This window comes from Rhamphochromis sp. 'chilingali' (genome assembly GCF_963969265.1).
Source record: "Rhamphochromis sp. 'chilingali' genome assembly, chromosome: 14".
In the NCBI taxonomy this organism is placed as follows: domain Eukaryota; kingdom Metazoa; phylum Chordata; class Actinopteri; order Cichliformes; family Cichlidae; genus Rhamphochromis; species Rhamphochromis sp. 'chilingali'.
The window spans coordinates 18,428,367-18,450,273 of record NC_137941.1 but is presented as its reverse complement, the minus strand read 5'-3'; the positions used below and the strand labels follow the sequence as shown (position 1 = coordinate 18,450,273).

Genomic DNA, 21,907 nt, shown 5'->3' with positions numbered 1-21,907 from the left:
TCACAGTTACAGACTCCAAGTCTTGTTCTAACATGTAGTGTTTGCAGAGTGGAGAATTGCTACTGAAAAATGTTTCTTATCTGAGTAGTGCTTTTGAACAGCATTAACCCTGACATCTATTTCTCCAAGCAGAGCTTGATTATAAGGAGCACCTGTAGCCGATAAATCTGTCTTGACTTTTTGGTCTTATTCTGGTTGCTGATGGCAGTGATGGTTGCAGGTATGTGGAAAATGGATTTAAAGTGTTTAGAGTACATTTAGAAGCTCTCTTGCTGTTACAGTCTAATCCTTATGTTTGTGAATCTGATTTTTCATTCTCTTTGTGACTGTCTTTAGCTGCTAAATGCCTGCCTGTGGTTAGCAGGATCACAGCATTAAGTTTGGGACTAGTCAGGTGGACCCAGGAAAACAATTCTTTTTCTACTCTTTATAGATTTCCCCTGCTGCTGTCTTGTTTAGACCTTGTTTATTGTATTTCACCTTTATTGTGTTTTAACTTGATTCTTGTATTTGTATTGGCCAAAATACAACCACGCAAGTGTTTTGTATTTTAAACTGAGTTTCCCTGTCTTGTTTTGTTTATTTGGCTTTATTGGAGCTCTCAGTTTGTCTTTATCTACTTTTTCCTATTATTACCATAGAGGGCAATGTTGTTGGAACGCTGGTCATATTTAGTGAGGTCCCCTTCCTACTGGGCACTCTGTGCAAATTGTCTTCTCAAGTGGCCCACAATTAGTTGTATTTATATAGACAGACAGACAGACAGACAGACAGACAGACAGACAGATAGATAATAAGGGTTCTTTTCCTGGGGTGCAGTTCCCGAGGCAGTATTATTGGTCTTTCATTTTTTGTTACTGTTACTTATTACTGTAACAAGTAACAGTAACAAAACAACTGAAAGACCAATAATACCATTGCCTCGTGTGAGGCTACACGACACTGAAATGATTGTTCACATGAAACAACAAAAGAAAAAGCAAGCAAAAAATAACTGGGCTATTACAAAAAAAATGACACATAGCTGAGGTTAGCACTAAAATGGGTAAAAGCGCATTAAGAGAGAACATTGACAATCCCTGCTGAATCCTGAACACAGCTGGATCTGCAACTGCAGCATCAGCGAACAGCAACTTAGGTGACTGCAAGCCTGACACCACACATCCAAAAAACACATAAAAATCAGGACAATGTTAAGAAGAATTCAAAAGGATGTGAACTGTAGTTTAAAAAAAAAACATTTTTTGAACACTTTAATTAAAAGGCCTTAAGATTACATGTCTCCCAAGGCAAGTTTGTGGACTCTAGATAGACCCTTTGAAAATATAGTAGATTTGTATTGCTGCACACATAAAGTAGTAGGCAGGAAAATTGATATTTGCATACACTTTGGAACATCAAATCCACCTGCTGCAGCTGAGACCATTTTGTTTGGTCAGAAGACATGCTGTTTTATGTCGATACCACATTCAGCTTCTCTGAATGGCAAACAAATTAAAATGCAATCATTTTAAACAGCTGTTGTAATTATTAAAGCAAAACCTCGGCAATGTGAGACAACAAATCAATCCCTACACTAGTTTACAATATGAAACCCATAAGAGCTTGGGTAAATTATTTAAAGGCACTATTTTAGATCTCACAATGTCTGTTAATAATTCATCACATATCCTGCATACTTGAAAACACCTGAGTTTGTGTGGGGCTTTACATGCATATTCAAAATTCCAGATTTGACACAGAAATGCAGCTAAAAACAGAAGACAAATGTCTTTCTTGTCACTGGATGTGATGAGCATCTTGTGCGGTGAATGAATCGAGGCCTCAGATGAGCAGATTACTGAACTAAATTCCCTCCTCCTCTTCTCTTGAGTGTTTGCGGTGCCGATAGCAATTGCAATCTTGATGGGTTCTTGTTCCCACAGCGAGATTTCTCCCACTAGTTTTAATACAGTTAAACTCCCCACCTAGCCACTGGCTACCAGATCAAAGCAACATTCATTCAGAGGAAAACAGTCAAGCGTGGAAAGTAACTGCTGTAGAAACACACACCACTTCTTTTACAGTACGCACTACATTTTATAATTAGAACAGAGGATATTAACTACATTAATCAAGGTAATCCTGTGCTCAACCAGCACCTGCTGGGATGATTGAAGATTGGAAGCAGCAGGTTTTGTACACCTTGCTGTTTAAAGGGTAATAATGGATCTGTATCACTGAAATACTGGGTGGTATAACTTAAATTCAGGTACTGCAGAGGAAAAAGAAGAACATGGAAAAGAAAAACGTAGCAGTTTCTCTGGATCAAATATTTCAAAACTGGAAATATATAATGTAGTATAGGTTCCTATAGGGTACAGTGGAGGAAACAGAATTGAATTGCATGGCTCTAGGTGTGAATGTGAGTGTGACTGGTTGTGTGTCTCTCTGTGTTAGCCATGCAACAGACTATCGACCTGTCCAGGGTGGAACCTGCCTGAGTTTAGGAAGATGGATGGACATTTCACTCCTTCATTATTCTTAAATACAGTGCTATGGAGGGCTCCTAGTGCTGTTCACAGAGTAAAAAAAACCACCATATTAAACTAACATAATCATTTTAAAGGAACTAGTAATTTGTGCTTTGATTCAGAACAGTAAGGTAATATTAAGTTGGGCTTTCCCCTTGTTTTGCACTTTCACCACATTGGAATACTATTTATTCTTCCTAAGCTTCAGTTTTGTGTGTCATTACTAAACCCTGAAGGTGCTGATTTAAAAGAAAAATGATAAACCTCTGAATGTATTGATTTATTTATTATTTTTTGTCAATTGCTTAAATATATACAATATAGTTCAATCTTTAAATATAACATGTTTTTTAATAATTAAAAAAAGCTTTATGTTAAATGAATGAACTGCATTTTGCATGCATGTGTTTCTGCCCCTCTCATAAAACCTGAACTTTTCTGTTCGTGGTGGCAACATCAAATATTGACATTGTGCATTTACCACACTGACATCCTTGGAAATCTGACATCTCCTGTATAATTAAGTTGTCCAGATTAAAGCAGGAATGGATCCTAATCAGCAGCAGGATATGTTGATAAGCATTAAAGACAGAAGCTTGAAAACATCTGATCAAAAGGTCCAGCAGCGTATCAATCCTTAAGAATGACGTCAGTACACTGAAAAAAATATGTTGTTGGATTTACTTAATTCAATGGTGGACATTTGTTGCACACAGATGTTTTGCTTTGGCAGCAACTTAAACAATTGAGTTAAATTAACACAATTTATTCATGTTCAATAAACCTGTGCAATTTGTGTTGATAAAATGTGACTTAAACATGTTTTGATGAAGTAATTTGAGCTCTTGGAATATTTTAATCCTTCACAATTTTCTCACTTTATTCCAACACCATTCAATAACTTTTACCCAATACTACTTGGTCACTTAAATACTACATGTTATCTTCAAATTACATTTTGCTATTATATTCTAGTATCAAATACACAATTTTCAAATGGAGGCCTTATAACAGATTATATTGTTCTCTTCCAAGATGGTTGCTGGCATCCACCAGTAACCTTTCAAAACAACATGTCTAATTTCACTGCATTGACAGTAGGTAAAGAATTAAACTGACATTACTCCTCTACTAAATCTATATAAATCAACAGTTAAATAATGTCAGTTCTTCCGTGTTCTCTGGAATCAATCACAGCAAAGAAATTAGACTGTTTCTTTTGAAAAATGTTACAGGTAACCATCTTGGGAAAGAACAATACAAAACATTCTATTTAAGGCCTCTGACGTCAAGATTCAGTTAAACAACAATTATAACTAAACAATTTGAGGTAATGTTAGTTTCCATTAACATTAAATTAGGTTACTGAATTGGCAAACACCTTCCTATCAACATTACCCATTTTACCCCAATAACTAAAGAAATTAGCACTTGCAGGTCAAAACCTTTATTCAAGAGACGCAAAAATAACATTGATACAGTGACTGTCAAAAATTACAGCACTAATCATACTGTGACATATTGGTTCAAAACAGCACACTTAGAAATATTCAACGTTCTTTACTTCAACTGAATGAAACTGAAAATACCATTTCACACGACCCATATGGGATATTTAGACTGCATAACTGTTCATGCTACATCTCTTCACTAGTAAAAGAAAGAAACAATACAAAGAGAAATTTAAAAATGCTGCCAAACAGAGAACTTGTACAGAGTAAAAGGAAAAACAAACAACAACAAAAAAACAGCTCGTCCTCATGGCAGTTGCAGAGTATATAAAAATGAACCCTGCGATCTGTTCCTGGAATTGAGCTTCAAAAATGCAGCAGAACAAGTGTGAGATTTAAATCTCCTCTCACCTAGAGCTGATCAGCTTGCATGCATAACAGTGAGCTTTCCTTGCAGGAGCAGTTTTGTCTTAGTTGTGAGCTTTTCTTGAGAGCCGAGTTGCATCCAACTCCATTACCACCCTTTGAATCACCTCAAAAGTGTAGCAGAGCTGTGATGGGTAACTCATATTGAAGGAATAAAAAAAAGGTCCAAACAGCATGGCTACTGCAAAGGTCACGTTATCCAGATCTTGAAGAACTACTATACCTTCGATGATGATGCCAACATCAGAAAAGTCATTGCCTGGCGCATCTCTGGAGACAGATGTTCATTGTGGTTTTCTCAATCTGTGCAGTGGCCTCAGTCAAGTCCTGGTTAAACACAAAACACTGCTTTAAGATTCCTTTTTAAACTCATCTCTTTTGAATCTACCAGTTCTAAGGTTAGAGAAATTTAAACCAATCAAAGCAACATAGTAAATAACTATAGCCAAAGAGTGGCCTGCCATGCTGCCATTCATGGTCTAACAGAGTTTCTAAGAGAGAGTGAAAAACATAATAATTTCAAATGCTTTACATTAGTTTTTGTTAGAAAGACACCGGCCCATCAGAAATCCAGGTTATGTCACTCAGAAGATGTTAGAATTTAGACTTTCAGCCCCACAATTTGGTTAGCTGTTGGTCTTTTTTTTTTTTTTTCTCCAAACAAAAGCTAATGTAAATATTGGTGGGATTTTCCTTTGTTCACTAGAATGACAAATTTAAAGTTTTTTCACACTGATGTGACCCCTAATATAGGGGGGTGGGGCCTCAAGGGGGGGCGGCCGAGTTCACTACCAGGCCTCATGTGAACTTCAAATTATTAAAGAGGACTACTGGTCCTAACCAGTCCAATGAGAATCAAGTGGATAACTAAATGCATTTTTAAAAGTTGCAAAGCCACAATCTACTCATAAAACACTCACCATGAACTCCTGCACCAAGATGTTGCAATTGTCTTTCACACAGATGCGGAGCACTTTGATGAGACTCCCTTTGAGCATTAATGTCATTCTAAAGTATTATAAGAAAGAAAACAGAGATTTGTGAACTTTTCAGTAGCACAGAAGAAAATGATCCCAGACAAAAACTCTTGACTTTTTAAACCAGTCAACATGCAACACCAGCATCTACAAAGCAATATCAAAAGTTCCTGTTTGACATCAACTTTATGGATGGATAGTTTCCAGAACATACATTTTTTTAAAAAGAAAAAATTTTCTTAGTGGGCCAGTAAATGCATGACAAAAATTATGGCATCATTTTAGTGGAATCAGTACTCACAGGTAATAATGACTGTTTCAATGGATGCAGCATAAAAATCTTTTACTGGCCTAATGCATAACATTACCATAACACCTTGAACCCACAATCCATCCCCTGGTGAAATGCAGAATAGAGGTCGTCTCTCAATGTGCAGCAAAAACAAAAACAAAAGGACAGCAGGTGAGGGCAGGAGGGGTAGGGATGTAAGCTAGCATAATGCCGCTGATGATATTAGCTAAAGCTGTTCAATGTCCAAAATCTCACTAACACCACGGTGCAGTAAATACACAATGTAACTGAAGAGTCAGTTGGCAAATCTATTCACACAGAAAACCAAATTATGTTATGAGCGCCTCGTAATTAGGTTTAATGTGATATTACGGCTCTTGTGCCAAAGACAAATTCAAATGAAAAAGCGCCAATTCTTTGACAACAGATAAAACAGCAAATAAGCTAACGGCTCTTTTTTTTAGCATGTTACATGGCGACACTCTAGACGTTAACTACATTTGGCTGAAATATGGTAAATATTAATTCAAAAAATCAAGACATACCAAAAACGTAGAGTTGGCTGCTCGACTTGACTGAGATGGATGCCTTTTTTAAACCACGATCCAAAGCCCGCGAGATGAAATCACGCGTGGTTTCACGAGATTTAACAGTTATTGACTTACTTCACCTGAACATGATATGAACAATTTAATACACCCTTTCTGCATATCATGTAGTTTTTACACTATATAGTAACATTTATCTTTAAAACATGAGGCAATTGTGTTAAATACATGCAAGATGCTTACATAAATCCAAGAGATGGCCAGTCCCTTTTTTTCAGTGTAACTGGATTTGCATGCAGTCAAATCTATTTTAAAAAACTGGCTTTACAGGTGATTTTATAAAGTTGCATTGGCTTGGTGAACGTGCAGAGAGTAAGGGAACAAAAAGAAAGGTGACTCCCCCCCTCCCCCCCATTCTGACAGAAAAAATGTCTGTGCAATACAAGACAGCTTTGGAATAGAACCTGACATTTATAGCTAACCTAAAATTATTTTTTCAATCTCTTTTTTGAATGTAAATCTTCCTTTTTTATGTTTTGTTGTTGTGTCGTGACACCTGTCCCCCTCTTTTGCTATATCCTCTTATTTACTGCTCACTTTGGCCTTTTTGCTGACTGACCACTCATTTTATTCATTATTTATTTTCCAGTACGACAGTAACATTCTGGCACCCACTGTTGCACCGCAGGAAAAAAAATTGTCCTTCTTGCACACCACTTCATTCAAAACGCCCATTAGTCATTTCTTGCCATCAGGCGATAAGGTGGATATAATTCAGGAAGGAAGCAACTTGTTTTTGATTTAACTGAGGCTACCCTTTAACGGAGCTGCACCGACAATACAATACACTCTCACACTTTACATCCTCTATTTCTCACAACGTCAAGGTCATGAAACGGAAAGGCTCTTCAATAATGTGCAGCAGAGCACAATGTTTTGCAGTTGTCAAAGCAATGTGAATGCGCTACAATGTACAACTCATCACTTATTTATGAATAGAAGTTGGAACACTGGAAAGATTTTAAATTCCACTATCCCTTTCATCAACTGTCTACGGCAGCATACTTCTTGATGATATAATGCAAGCAAGGACAGAATTCATTAACCAGCAGCGGTGGGTGTAGCGTTTTCAAGTGTGTGTTTATTAGTGTGCTGCTCTGTCTCTGTAATTACCCCCCTTGCACATCTCAATACCTGATCCCTCAGTGTTAAAGATAATATAATTAATCATTACGCAATTGTTAGCGCATCACTTTAAATGTGTCTATTAGGGTTACTGGGGTATAATTACATGCTAAAATATGAATTTCCATCAAGCAGAAGATTGTTTCCTTATGCTTAAAAGCATGCGGACAAGTTTAATTTCCTCTCAAAGGTTGCATGTTCATTAATCTGTGGTAGACCACTAAAGAATAATATACCTGTGCATTGCATGAGACAGATAACCGTGATGCTTTTGTGATGTTGTAATTCTATCCTCATGCAAACACAAGTTGAAGTCCAAACAGCTCATCCATTGAAGCCGAGAACAGAGAAAAGGGTTTTATATCACAGACATGTAGGATTAAACTTTCAGGGTTCTATGTTTGCTTCAGTTCATGATGTTGCAACATTTCATCATCACTATGTAGCATTTCCCCCTTCTATTTATGACAGCATTAATATTTACAGTCACAGTGATTATCGCTAGTTGTACATCCCCCTCTCTGCCTCTGTATCCTCTGTAATCCCTTTCCTTTTGTCTCTTGTTTTGTTTCCCTGCACTGCTTTTTCTCTCTCTCTATGTGAGTCATAGCCATGGGACTCCCTTCAACTTTCCCTATTACTGTTAGTGGGGGAACTGTGCCCTGAGGTCTTCCTGCCAAAAACCTTTTTAAATGTTTTTTTTTTTTCAAATAATATTTAAAACTTTTCACTTTTTAAATTATATTCTCTACCAGTTTTTAGAATGGTATCTTTTACACAGCAATTGTGCAGCATTCTTAACTAACTTATAAAAATTAAAATTAAAAATTCTAATATACTAATCTACTACACTACTGACAGGACATTTTTAGGCAGCTCCCAATGATAATAATGATGCTGCCATTCATATAGTGGATTGCATTTATATATATATATATTAATAAAACAAGCATGGTTAATAAATTGCTCTTAGCATCACGGGTTTTATGCCATAAATAATTTTTAAGAACATAAATAATAGCATATGCTGCTAGCAAACATGTTCAATCCATTACATCTCTGCAAACATTAATTCAACTGAATACGTATTGCAATGTTTCTTTCAAAAGCAATCAAATTACTTGGATGGCTCATTGTAGTTTCTAAGAATAATTCAGGAAAATAATTGCAGATTCAATTTAATGGGTTGGTTTGTCAGTGGACCCTTTAGTTAGCAAGCCTGAGGCAAAGGCCCCATCATGTGTCCCAGAATTTCCCAAAGCAAGTTAAAGAACTATTTGCAGCAAAGCAGATGAGAAACATGCACGGAATCATTTCTGCTTCTTAACCACACAGAGGCAGTGCACCAAAACATCAAGCAAATAAAGTAAACATTTTACAGTACACACAGTGGAAAAACTAGACTGCCACACACCTGGACCAAAAGCAAAGTGGCAAGAAAGCTGCCTTTACAAGCACTTCGCAACAGTGGGAAGGAAAAACTGCCTTTTAACAGAAAGAACTCAGGCTCAGAGAGGTGAAGCCTTCTGTTGTGACTCCTTAGGGACAAAGACAAATAATACTAAAATGCATTATCATTGCAACAGTTACTACAGTCATTTTTAAGTGTGCTAAGATGAACTTTAAAAATACTTAAAAAAAAAAGAGTCAAACCTTCCAAGTGCTCTTGGCAGAAAACACTGACAGAAAACTTCTCCCATGTATCTTGATTCTCATTAACTCATCAACGGCAGTATATCTAACTCAGCATTTCAGTCACTCTCTGCTTCTTCCTGGCTAAGTGATAGAAACTGCAGGTCTTTCTGCTTGTCTTGATTCATTTTCTTCTGTTCTTTTTTTTTTCTTTTTACATTTGAACAATTCTGTTAGATTACTCCACCACCTCACCTGCCAGTCCAGCCAAGCTTCTCCACATAGTGACAGCTTCTGTCCTCTTCCCAAGTCTCAGTTCTTCTGCTCCTCTTCCTTCCTTGTCATGGTGACTCCTGCCACCACCATCAGCCCTGTGAGCTCTGCCAGTCCCGTTTCATCTTCAACTCAGCCACCTTAAATATACTGGGTCCAGAAATTGTCACTGACTTCAACACACATGACATAAATGGAGTTCAAGTTTGTCAAAAAGATAAATGGCACACAAGCTTTTGGGTGTCAGCATTCATTATATTTTGGCGACAAAGTGCCTTCAGTATTTCAGCATTTATTTAAAACTGTAAATTGTAAAATGTATACCTCTTCAGTCAAAGTGCCCAAATGGGACACCAGAAATGTCACATTTAGAAGCAGTAATGGTGATAAATGCACTGGCTAGTTAAACAGATGGCATGTGAATGGTATATGATTCCTTCACATCCTTTATCTGAATCCTTTACGTGGCAACTTTGAACCAACTCACAACAACAGAGTGAGCCCTGGAAACAACAAGATTTTCAAAATGAGAGCATTGCTGCAAAGTTCAAGAGTTTCAACTTGAATGTGTATGATACCGTAGTGATGAGCAGTATTTGGAAGGACATTTTGCACATAAATAATTAATTGGTAATTTCATTGACTTTTGATGGTGTGCCAGGTCGAATATTGAGGGATTGTGCAGGACAGCTGGCTGGGATCTTCACCAGGATTTTCAACAAATCCCTCGCACAGGCGACTGTCCCACTCTGCCTGAAGTCCTCCACCATAGTCCCCTTGCCTAAGAAGCCCCACATCACCGGCCTGAATGACTACAGACCGGTGGCACTCACCCCAGTGGTAATGAAATGCTTTGAGAAGCTGGTCCGCAGACACATCACAGCAGCCCTGCCCCGCAGCCTGGATCCACACCAGTTTGCCTACAGAGCAAACCGATCCACGGAAGACGCTGTAGCCACAGCACTCCATGCTGCATTAACTCACCTGGAAGAGCATGGTAGCTATGTGTGGATGCTCTTCGTGGATTACTGCTCAGCTTTTAACACCATCCTTCCACACAAACTGGTGGCCAAGCTACAAGACCTGGGGCTTCCATACAGCACCTGCATGTGGATCAATAGCTTCCTCTCGGGCCGTAGACAGAGAGTCAGAGTTGGCCATCACACATCCTCAGCCCTGAGTCTCAGCACTGGCTCACCCCAGGGCTGTGTGCTCAGTCCACTGCTCTACTCTCTCTACACACACGACTGCACTCCTCGCCACCACAGCAACATCTTTGTGAAATTTGCAGATGACACCACAGTGGTGGGGCTCATTTCCAAGGGAGACGAGTCTACGTACAGAGACGAGGTGGAGCAGCTGACGTCATGGTGTAAGGCCAATAACCTCCTCCTCCTCAACACTTCAAAAACCAAAGAACTCATAATAGACTTCAGAAGGAAAAAGGCAGAGATCCAACCACTATTCATAAATGGGGACTGTGTAGAAAGGGTGGCAAGCTTCCGCTTCCTGGGAGTCAATATAGAGGAGAACCTTTCCTGGAGTGTGAACACCTCCGAGCTGCTGAAAAAGGCCCAACAGAGACTGTACTTCCTGAGAATTCTCAGGAGGAATAACATCACACAGAGACTGCTGGTGTCCTTCTACAGAGCCACCATTGAGAGTGTTCTAACTTACTGCATATGCATCTGGTACACTAGCTGCACAGGGGCTCAGAGGAAAGCACTCCAAGGGATCATTAACACCGCCCAAAAGATCACTGGCTGCCCTCTCCCCACACTGGAAGTTCTACACAACGCCCACTGTTTTAAAAAGGCCCAAAACATCATAAAAGACACCTCACATCCTGGCCACTCCCTGTTCGAACTGTTGCCCTCAGGCAGACGGTACAGGGCAATCAGAGCAAGGACTAATAGACTCAAACACATCTGAATACTACAAAAAAAATGTCCATCACGCCACTCTTGTGTTAATCTATGCACGGTCTGAAGCATGTGTGTGGGAATGTATGTGAATGTTTTACTGTTATATCTTATTAGTATTTTAAGTATTCTATCTATTTTATTTATTGAATTTTATTGTTTTATTTATATTTTGATATTGCTAGGGATGATGCAATGATCGGGGACCATTCTTAATTTCGTTGTTCTCATGACAATGACAATAAAGTTTCTGATTCTGATTCTGAACATCTCTCAAGGACTTTGATACTTAAAACCTGCAAGTGATCTTTATCCTTGTGTATAAGCTGTTGGTGCACTGAGCTTTTGCTTAATGCGCCCAAAGTAAGGGTGTCATTGATTCGTGCCAAAATTGCAACTCCTGTTCTGTTTGTTGCAGCTGTTTCTCTTCTCACCTTCACCCATCCTGCACGATAAGCAGCCTGAATCCTGATATGTGTCAGGCTGAAGTTTCAGTGCTGTGACTCAGCTTTTGTTGAAAGTTTTTAGGCCCTGTTAATTGAAAGAGAATAAGTGAACCCATATAACCACGTAAAAAAAATACATCAGTCTTTTAATTCAATGTGAAGCTTATAAGCTCTTGGATTTGTAGATATTGCTTAAGGCTTTATGATTTCATTGTTCAAAAGCAACAAATGAAAATGTCTTTTACCTTGTGGCAGTTAAAGAACTCACAAAATCTGGTGTTCCAAACGAATATTTTTTTAATTGACTCAATTGGCTTTAATGCTTTTTTTGTTCATTATTCACACGGCAGTTATCTATGTTTTATATTAACAATAAAAATAAAAGGCTACATGTAATATAAAAGATGTCACACCAATAGATAATTATAACCAGTCTCCAGTTCCCCTCAGGTCAAAGGAAATTTTTTGGATCTCTCAGCTCACTGACTGCTCTCCTCACCCTTGGTTCCTGCAGCAACAGTCATCTGTGCACTACCTGCTTCGTGCCAAAAGGCAGACAGGCATACTTGGTAACAAGCTGCTGAATATATGATGACTTAGGAGCATGTGTGGTTCCAAGACTATTTTTATTTCTAGAGGAACTTGAACAAACCATGAGCTGCATGCTTTTTTGATAAAAAAGACACCGGCTTTTGTCACATCATTCACAAAATATAGGCTATGTCTATCACTTTGTTGTAATCATTTGTGTGTGGGTAGCCAATTTTACACCCATAAAGTGGCAATCTTCATCAGTGTTTACATAAATGGTATTAAAATGGGGATTTGAAATCGCTTTATTAACAAAACAAAAAAAACTTTCAGGGCCGTTGCAGTGCAGTAAACCAAAACTGACCTTGAAATTCTTTGTGACGTGCCAGCCAGAATTTGCATGATTACGAAGTTTTATAATGCCATGACCCCTTTGCAAATTCCATGGTGCGACTGTATTACAGTGACTCTGCTGTACAGTTCCACTGACTTTGTGAGCTTGCATCAATCCTGCTTTGGGCTGTAATGATCTGTGTGACCAAGTGATGAGTGTAGAGGGACAGCGTTGTGCTTATGCAACTCTGTTTGCGCAAGTGTCATCTTGAACTTATCTTTCACAGGGAGGAAGACAAATAATATTAATTAGCATTGAAACAAAGAACCATTTTCCCCCAGTACCTTATGCTTTTACAAGCTTGCTAAAAATAGTCCCTGCTGTATGATCAAGGAGATTTTAATTGCAACATCATATGCTTTAATTACAGGAGTTTTTCATTTGCAAATGTTTATTCCCGATGAACTTTTGAACTGAATAACCAAGCTGCATATTATCATTGTTTTGCTTCTCTTATTCAACTGTTTCCTTGTAAAGGCCCTTCTAGTCATGATGGATCTTTTCTTGGGCTACTTGCAATCTTTTTCTTTGGAAAGGAACAACTAACTGCTACCACCATACATGAGAAACTGACCTAATAGAAATCGTAGCATCCCAGAGCTTTGTCATGTCAAAGGCTGAAACAGAATAGTATCACCTCTTGTTTAGTGATTATTTTTCTCTGTCCATGTGAAACTAAAGCAGAGATGGGAAATATACATTTTACCAGAGGGCCATACTGACATAGCTAAAGTAAAATTAGAGCCACACATTGTGTAACAGAGCATAACATGGAATATAGCTACAATGACGATATAAAACAATGTTGAACAACATAAAAACCATCCATCTATATCAGCAATTAAATTAGGCTACATCTTGTCAGTTCTCTGACTGCTACACAGGTGGATGAGAAAAACAGTGGAGTGGATTTGAGTATAGCCTCATTCATTAGCCTCAGGATTTCTTATCATAATCAGGCTTCTTATAGATTTTTTGGAGGGTTGTTTTGCTTCAGTTTTAGAATATTCCTGGGGACGATTTAAGATGGTCCGTGGGCCAGTGCTGGCTCGTGCAATTGCATAGATTAAAGCTTGTATAGCCCATGAAAAACATTCTCTTTATTTTCTTAGGGATAAAAACGAAATAAATAAATAAAAATAAAGAGAAAATAAAGAAAATTACACCACACATCAAACAAAATTCACCGTGTTCTTCAGGCGAAAACATTTATCTCCTAATAAATGTGGAGCCAAGCAGCAAACCCTCACCTCGTTCACTTTTTTTTAAGGTCTATCAATAGCAGCTGAGACGAGGGGGGAATGCAAACACTCCCTATCAGCCATGTTCCTGAAGCAGTTGGTTAAGCGCAGTCTATGTGTTTGGAATCTTAAAGGCAAGGAGCCACACGTGCTATTGAACACTGAAGAGGTCAGAAAGGAAGTGACAGTGAGAGAGAGTGATACAGAAACACTTAAGACACAGGCAGTATTTAGTCCTTTCAAAACTGTGATGGGGATCATTTGACATAACGCCGCAGGGGAAATCATTTGCATATATCTGGTTAATCCACACCTATTCCCCTCACTTGACAATGTCAAGGAGCCAATTCAAGACTCGAGTCTATGAAATAGATTTCTCCCTTGGCTAGTAACTGTAAGGTAATTCATCAATTTTTAAAGAATATGTGACACTAGGATTTGTCTGTTTATACTGAAAGGTAAATTAAGGAATTATAGCAGACAGAGAGTACTATGCCTATGTTGAGATAAGTTAAGAAATGTTGATGGAGCTTAGGCTACTTTCAGACTGCAATGGATTAGGTTGAGAAAAGGAAAAGAATTGAAATGCAAATAAGACGGGATTACTGAGAGAGCATTCACTCTACCAGAGCCTCCTCGATTAACTGCTGAAATACTGGTTGCATTTGAAAAGTGTCTAAGCCTAATGATTATTCTCTCTTTACTTACTTTTGTTTATAGCAGGGTAATGACTCAATAAATATCTTGTTATTGGTGAGATATGAAGAAAGAAATAGGAGAATTTTTATCACTTTGCTTTGACTGTTACTCAGAATTCATTGTGCATAATCATCCAATCTAAGATGATAATAATTGTACTTTTTCCACACAATCTATTAAACTGTGTCTCTGTGGCAGAGAGCGCCTATTTCTGAAACACGTTTGCACTGGTTAGGGTTAACCTGAAAACATTATTTTCGTTATCTCCTTAGATGGATAAAGGATTTATTTGACTATCCAATGAGTTACGTTTGAATCCAGAGAAAATGGTGCTAAATGAGAAACTGAATCATATCAACTTCAAAAGCATGCTTCCTGCAACCCCAGAACTGTGAAATTTGTAGCTGCGGGCATGGCACTGACTTGAAAGTCCCAAAATGTGAATTCTCTTTATAGTTTTTTCAGATCTGTGAAGAAAAGGGAAGGTATTTATTGACTCCTCTCTACCTTATGACAGAACAGCAACTCCCTTTGAATGTGCTTCTTTTATCTTTGATGGGTGTGTAGATTGGGTATATTGTTATAAGCACTATGTGCTGTTGATCGAATGTAAATACATTTTCCTTGTGTGTTATTTTAACTTTAAAATTGTGTTTCCAGTGATCTTATGACATGCACACATTGTATTTTAATTATTTATTTAATGTGAGTGTCTTGCAAATATTCAAATGCTCAAAAATATCAAGCTGCCATGGAAATATTGCACGATTGCTACTCTGTCAGAATGTGATGTTTCCTAAGGGAAGAATGCTCTCTGCTGGCAAGTTTCAGGCATAGCACAATGCTCTCCCTCCATTCATTCACTTCTAATTCCCCCTGCAGGAGGCAGTGGCATAAGAGTGGCCTGCTGCGTCCTCCAGCTCCTCCTGGGACATCATCAAGTGCTCCCACACATGCAGACAGATGTAGAGTTGATTGAATTTGTCTTTTATAGTGCTCATTTCCGCCCCTGTCACCCCATATCACTCTTCTCTCCCCACCAAGTGACTTAAAGGATGTGACAGAATGAGAGAGAAAGGAATTAGGGCACTTGCTTGTGGCCTGAGCTTCACTTCAGGTTTATTCTGTTTTCCCCCTTAATTCCTGAAGCGGAAAAATTCAGATAATCACACACTTCAATTTTAAATCTGCTCAGTGCATCTGGGAATTATTACTGTTAAAATATTTCAACCAGCTGTGGGGTTTTTTTGCCTTTCTTTTTGGCACTGTCCAACAAAGAGTCCTTGAAGCGGCTTTTTGTTTAGGGCAGCTGGCAAGATTAAAGCACCAACAACATTTTCAGGGAGCCACAAAGAAAAAGAAAGATAGAACGGGAAGGAACAAACACTTTAAGAATGGTCAGCACACCTGCAGTCTCACCACACAAGGGCTCATTTCAGCTTTTTTTTATCATGTTCCTAGACACTGATATGTAAGCAAAAATTCCGGCATTGCACTGATTTCCATGCATGTCAATAGATTGCAGGAATCAACTTGCAAATTCGTACAACATATATCCAATATGAAAATACTCACAATTTAATCATGTTTTATTAATAATTTTTAACCGTGAAAAGTGATGCATACACTGTTTTTCCATGAGTGGGATTTAGGAAATTGCATTGAAATGCCATACTGTCAGTAGCAAACACACTCTTGAGTTACAAGCAAAGAAAACAGGAATGTAAAAACTCTGCAATAAAAAAATCTGTTCCGCAAGCAACTCTGTACTACTGCTACACCACTTTGTGTTTACAGCTACAAGGCAAGAAAAGGTGTCACAGAAAATAGTTCTAACAATTTCTTTCATCCTTAAAAAAAAACATAATAACAAACATGACCTGCGGAGCAAAGCCATTTTAGGATAGCTCGGAGGAGTCAAAAGTAGCTGAATTTGAGAACATGAGTTCTATTAGGAATAATTTCCCAGGTTTAGTGGCTATGTGACTAGTTTATGACTTGTAGACTCAAACTTATTTATTAGGTAACACTGGCTGAAAATTCTAAGCAGTGCCAGATTTACATTAATTCTTCATATTAATGGGCAAATGCTTAAGAATGGTGTATCCTACTACTCTAAAATGTCGTTTTTAAGCCAATCAGGGAGGTGGTTGCACAAATCGTGGCTTAAAAGCAAGTGAATATAGTTGATTTCATAGTTATTTAAGCAATTGCTGAGCAGCTAAAGGCTATACATTTTGACTTACTCATCTTTTACATAACTGTACTTAATGTTCTATCCATACAGGTTAATTTCATTCAAGGTTTTCACTCACTTTCAAAAAGTAAAGTGTATTTTATTGACAGTTTAGGTCCATCATCATTTAATGATGCCAGTTTGTCTTGTTAATCTTTTGAACTTTGTTTAAATTTTACTTTAAAGTTGTTGTTTTTTTTTAAAGTTGAACTACAACATTATAGAAAATGATATCCAACATGAGGCGTTCTTTAAAAAAAACTCACCAAAGATGCAAAAGATAATTACATCGCCCACATGATGAATGAATCATAGCTGAATTTCCTACTGTCATGTTTTTGTTTCCACTTAATTTACACTGTAAATGTTTCTAGCATTTGTTTTTGTATGTATTTCTCCTGTTGTGTATTTATTCTTGTTGGCTTTAAATGGGACCTAAAATTCTGTTTGACCTCATGTGAACAGATGTGTTGAAATGACAATAAAAACCCTTGAATCCTTGAACACTTTTTAATTCACTGTCACAATGGTCTTGAATAAACAAGCTGCTTGCATGAGCAGAACAGCTTTGCTAAGGAAATGTAAGAAGACCCAGATCCATGTTTGAATTTGAAAAAACATGTTAGACATAAAATGCTGTTATTTTTGGTTTTCATTTGCTAAAAGGTTGTGGCATCCCATTTTAATCCTGTCTTTATTAAGTTATATAACAAGTTTTGGCTTTCCAGGTGTCGTAATACAGATTCCTAAACAAGCATTGCCTTTAATTCTGTATTCACAGTGACATATTTAATGTGCAAACTGGGCAGGTTCATACTTGAGACAGAAGAACTGACCTCTGAAAAGACTATCATCATTGATTTGAATCAGGAAAAGCTTAACATTTAAGTAAACACACAAGAACATACAAATGTTAAATGTATTTTATACTACAGCCAGGCATTGAAAAGCTGATGCTTTAGTTTTCATGTCAAGTTTTTACAGTCTTGAAATGTAAATGTAAAAATATATTTTTACAAAAATCTCAACAAAAAAACATCTTTTATTCTGCAATGTGCAGATATTTTGCACACTGTAAAGATTTTCCAGAAGCCTGATGGTTATATAGTTTGCAACGGACTCCACATTTTCTCCACTTCACTGTGTCTCTTACAGGTCTGAGAATCATTATAGATTGTCGTAGAGTTTGCAGTGCAGATATGCCAGCTTCTCGGCTCTGCTTTTCCTCAGCAATGGAAACCACTCTTGATAACTAAGCTCTACAACCCTATAGCCTGCTATCTTTAACTGCCTTCTCTTCATGGCATGAAGTCCCAGGAGCTGCTGTGACTGGGAGCAGAAGTGGTTCCTGTTCGAGACCTGTACGGCAATTTTGACTATCTCATTGGAGTCCTTGCGAGAAGACCCAAGGTGACTGGGTTTGGTCAGAGTTTCTATAATATCAGTGGTCAAGTCTAGCACTGTGTCAAAGAGTCTCCCACTTTCATCGGGCCGTAATCTTTGAAGAGATGTAGTCTTCACTTTAGGTGATTGAGCCAAAGGCGCTTTTGTGTTGTTGTTTTTATTTATCAACTGTGCTAAAAGTTCATCAGTTATTGTAACTCCTACATTTAATTTCCCCCAACCCTGATTAGAAGGAAATGTGGATGGGCTTTGTTCTAGAGATGCTTGGTTCACAGGTACAGGCTGCCCAGTGGAGTTGAGGTGCACTTCCAGGTCAATGGAGCGAGTATGGGGAAGGATCATTCTTTTACATACAAACTCCTCTCCACCAAGCAGATCTTTCAGAGCAGATTCTGCCTCCTGAACCTCAGGTTTCTGGCACACATCTGACTGAGCAAACGTCCACAGCATTTCTGTAACCTCATCTCGAAGTTCATTGCTCAGTCGAGGGCCAGTCCACTGAGGCAACTCCAAAGCTACAACTCCATCTAAAGTGAACAAATCCTTCTTCAGCTCAAGCTGTGTGCATTTCAGTGCTAAGTTGATAAAATCAGGGCTCAAGGCTAATGCAATTAGGTCCTCTGGGAACTGTGAGACAAAGGCCAAGCCTAAAAGACCAGTGAGCAGATGCTCTGGGTATCGTTGAAATTCAGCTTTCCTTTGCCTCAGGGATTCTGTAAGACTTGGATAGAAGCTTGGACTCCGTGATGGGAGAAACCCTAATGTGCCATAAGCCCACAAGAGTTTGCATGAGTCTTTACTTCTGCAGTGTGGCACTAGCAAGGGTACTCTGTCAGCGACAGCAGTAAGAATACTGTCATTACTGTAATGAAGAGCAGAACAGGTCAGTGCCACGTGCATTAGCCCCTTGACACCCATTCTGTGGGCACGCTTAGGAACTTCCTCTGCCATGGCCTCCAGCCATGCCCTGTGATATAAATAACTGAAACGCAAGTACTTCAACACATTCACCATGGCAAAGTCGCTCATCTCCTTCACAAAAGAGAGTGCCTTATCGACAATGCGAGTCACTGCACTCTCAGATATTGAAGTTTGGGATTTAAAGAGTCCTAAGCATATAACACCAACCTCCTCAGGTCGCAATTGTAGCAAATGATGCATGAGAAGCTGCTCCAGAGGACGGATCAAGTCTTTTGGACACTGCCTACCCTCTCCCAATATATACAACAGTTGGACCAGCTCGGGCACGCCCAATTGTCCCAGATGCAGACGAACAGAGTCATAGAGGTGCAGTAGGAACTGAGGTGCCTGCTTCCCTATACAGCGCCACAAATCAGCAGCTAAAATCAACTGATGCAAAGTCATCTGACTGGACCGGCGACTCAGCTCAGTCTCGTACAGTTCGAGTACAGTGTGGGCAGAGGGCATGCCCAGCCACACAAACGACTGCAGCACCTCCAGCAGCTGAAGTTGAGTAAAGTAGCGAAGGTGTTCCACGGAATATCGGAGGAGCATGATGAAGCGCTGGTCACTCCTCACTAACGGCATCTTGTCTGGGTGCAATCGACTGAGCTCCATAAGAAACTGAGACACATCAGATGCTTTCATGCTGCCCTTTAAAACAGCCACTTTTTGGAGCAGCTGCATTGCCTCCTCCCATTTGAGTGGGTGAGGTCTTTGGTTAAGGTCTAGGCTCATTGAGGCATACTCTGGTCTGCATTTGTGGAAGGCACGCGTCTCTACTTTAACATCTGGTAGTACAGGCTTTCTCTGGTAAGAGGACGCTGAGGGGATCTCCGGTTCAGAGCTTTTATTGAAAGCCAAGTCCAGAAGAGTGTTCTTTGAGCTGGAGAGGTGTCGTGAGCAACTCACACTGTAGCGATTGCTCCGTTGCCAGAAAGAAGGTGCGAGAGTGGGTAGACACTGCTCATCTTCATCGTTGTCTGTTTGGCTATGGGAGGCTGCAGAGTTCAATGCAGAGTGATGATATGAAGAAGGGCTGTAACGGAGCCTGTAACCTTCTAAACATACTTCATTGTGCTGCGACAAGATTCTCTTTTCCTCCTGATCATCAGCTTCATCCTCTGGTTTGATATACGCATGCTGAGCCCTGGCAAAGCCTTTTCTCAGGCCTGGGAGGTGGCGTAGCCTGGGCATCCAGCGACACACCACACAGGTAGCCATGGGTGTACCACACTAGAAAACATAGCAAAATACAGCAAAACAAAAGTCATGTGCCAAGTCAAGTAATGTGCCAAGCAAAAACATATCTTACAAATGAATAAATTATACATTGTTTGTATTAAAACCACAATTAAAAAGATACAGATTCATACAGATGAGCTTCCTTGTTAGTTTTTAAAGGTTGAAACTTTAGACACAAACATAAAGCTGCTTGTCAATAGTGACATACACTATTTTTTTGTTATGGTGGCTATAATAATGCACTTTGTAGCTCTTTCCGAGACTGACTACAATACATGATATTTCTCTCTTAAAATTACAGTTTAAACTAAACGATAAACCTAAATTATTTAGAGATTTACATGTTAAAGTAGTCTGTCCATCTGTAAACCAACAGAGGTCGGACACGTTTTAGAATGAGACAGCAGGAAACACGATGCTAATTTAAACTACACTAAACTAAAAGTGCACAAATCTGTATGTATTTTAACCAGATCGTTGAACTGACCTTTTACGATCCAAAAGCAACACGTGCAACGGTGAGAAACCTCAAGAAATCATGGCAGGAACACACAGCATTAGTCTGTTAGAACGACTCTTCTGACAGACCTACGGCAACCCCACCGGAACTCGTGAATTTGATTTTCAAAATAAAATAAACTTTACATTATCAGCTACATTGTTATACGCATACATATTCTAAAACAAATTAATACATCAATTTGAAATATAGAGCACTGTATTAGCACGCCGCATTTTAATTTAATCCTTAGATTTAATAATAATTGCCTGTAAAAGTACCGTGTCTGACTGTATGATATTATTATGGCAGGTTGATCTAACTTCCGTGGAGAGCAGCGTGTGACCTATGGCAGCTGGGTAGGTTCAAAACTACTCATTCAACGAGCCGCAATGAGAACACATCAGCAATAACACAAGTTGTGTTAACTGAAACTAATTAATAATAATTATTACATTTGATTAAAACAAAAAAAACACCCTACCTGACCTAAGATGTTCGCATACCATAAAAACCATTCATGTTTAAATCTTATTTTACATCAGTACCCAGTAGTACATAAATAAATGTGATTCTGGAACTAAGAAACAATATAGATATACAACAATTTTTGTGATAATTACTTTTATATTTTATGTTGATTCAATGGTTACAGTACTGTGCAAAGGTCTTGAGCTACCTTGTTTTTTAATTCGTTGCTAGGAAATGGGAAAGAGCTTGAAAGTCAGTATTTGGTAAGACTAACTTTATGCGTCAACATAACTTGGACTATTTTTTTTTTTCTTATTTGTTAATTACATAACTTTCATGTACTGTTCATCTGCTCTAACATTTTTAAGGCCTGCCACTTCTTCTTTTGTGTTCCAAGCTCTTTGGGAGTCAACTTGTTAGTGCAAAAATACTATTTTATATTTTATGTTTTTATATGGCAGATATTATTTATAGATTTTTTTCATATTTATAATTCAACAAAAAAAATGGGAACACATTCTGTGTTTTTTGACAGGCTTCTAGTAAAGAAGATGCAGAAAAA

General features: G+C 38.5%; 1 protein-coding gene across 1 annotated transcript; it reads right to left on the bottom strand.

Moving 5' to 3' along the window:
• Positions 1 to 16,145: 16,145 nt before the first annotated feature.
• Positions 16,146 to 20,978, bottom strand: fastkd5 (FAST kinase domains 5). The gene is made up of 2 exons (XM_080903917.1): positions 20,863 to 20,978; positions 16,146 to 20,366 (listed from the first exon to the last, which is right to left on the bottom strand). Exon 2 carries the CDS (start codon positions 20,352 to 20,354, stop codon positions 17,934 to 17,936), a length of 2,421 nt encoding a protein of 806 aa, XP_080760043.1. The 5' UTR covers positions 20,355 to 20,366; positions 20,863 to 20,978; the 3' UTR covers positions 16,146 to 17,933.
• Positions 20,979 to 21,907: the final 929 nt, after the last annotated feature.

Bases quoted from the DNA above. Each gene is read 5' to 3' on its own strand.
- fastkd5 (XM_080903917.1), bottom strand. From the start codon at position 20,354: ATGGCTACCTGTGTGGTGTGTCGCTGGATGCCCAGGCTACGCCACCTC.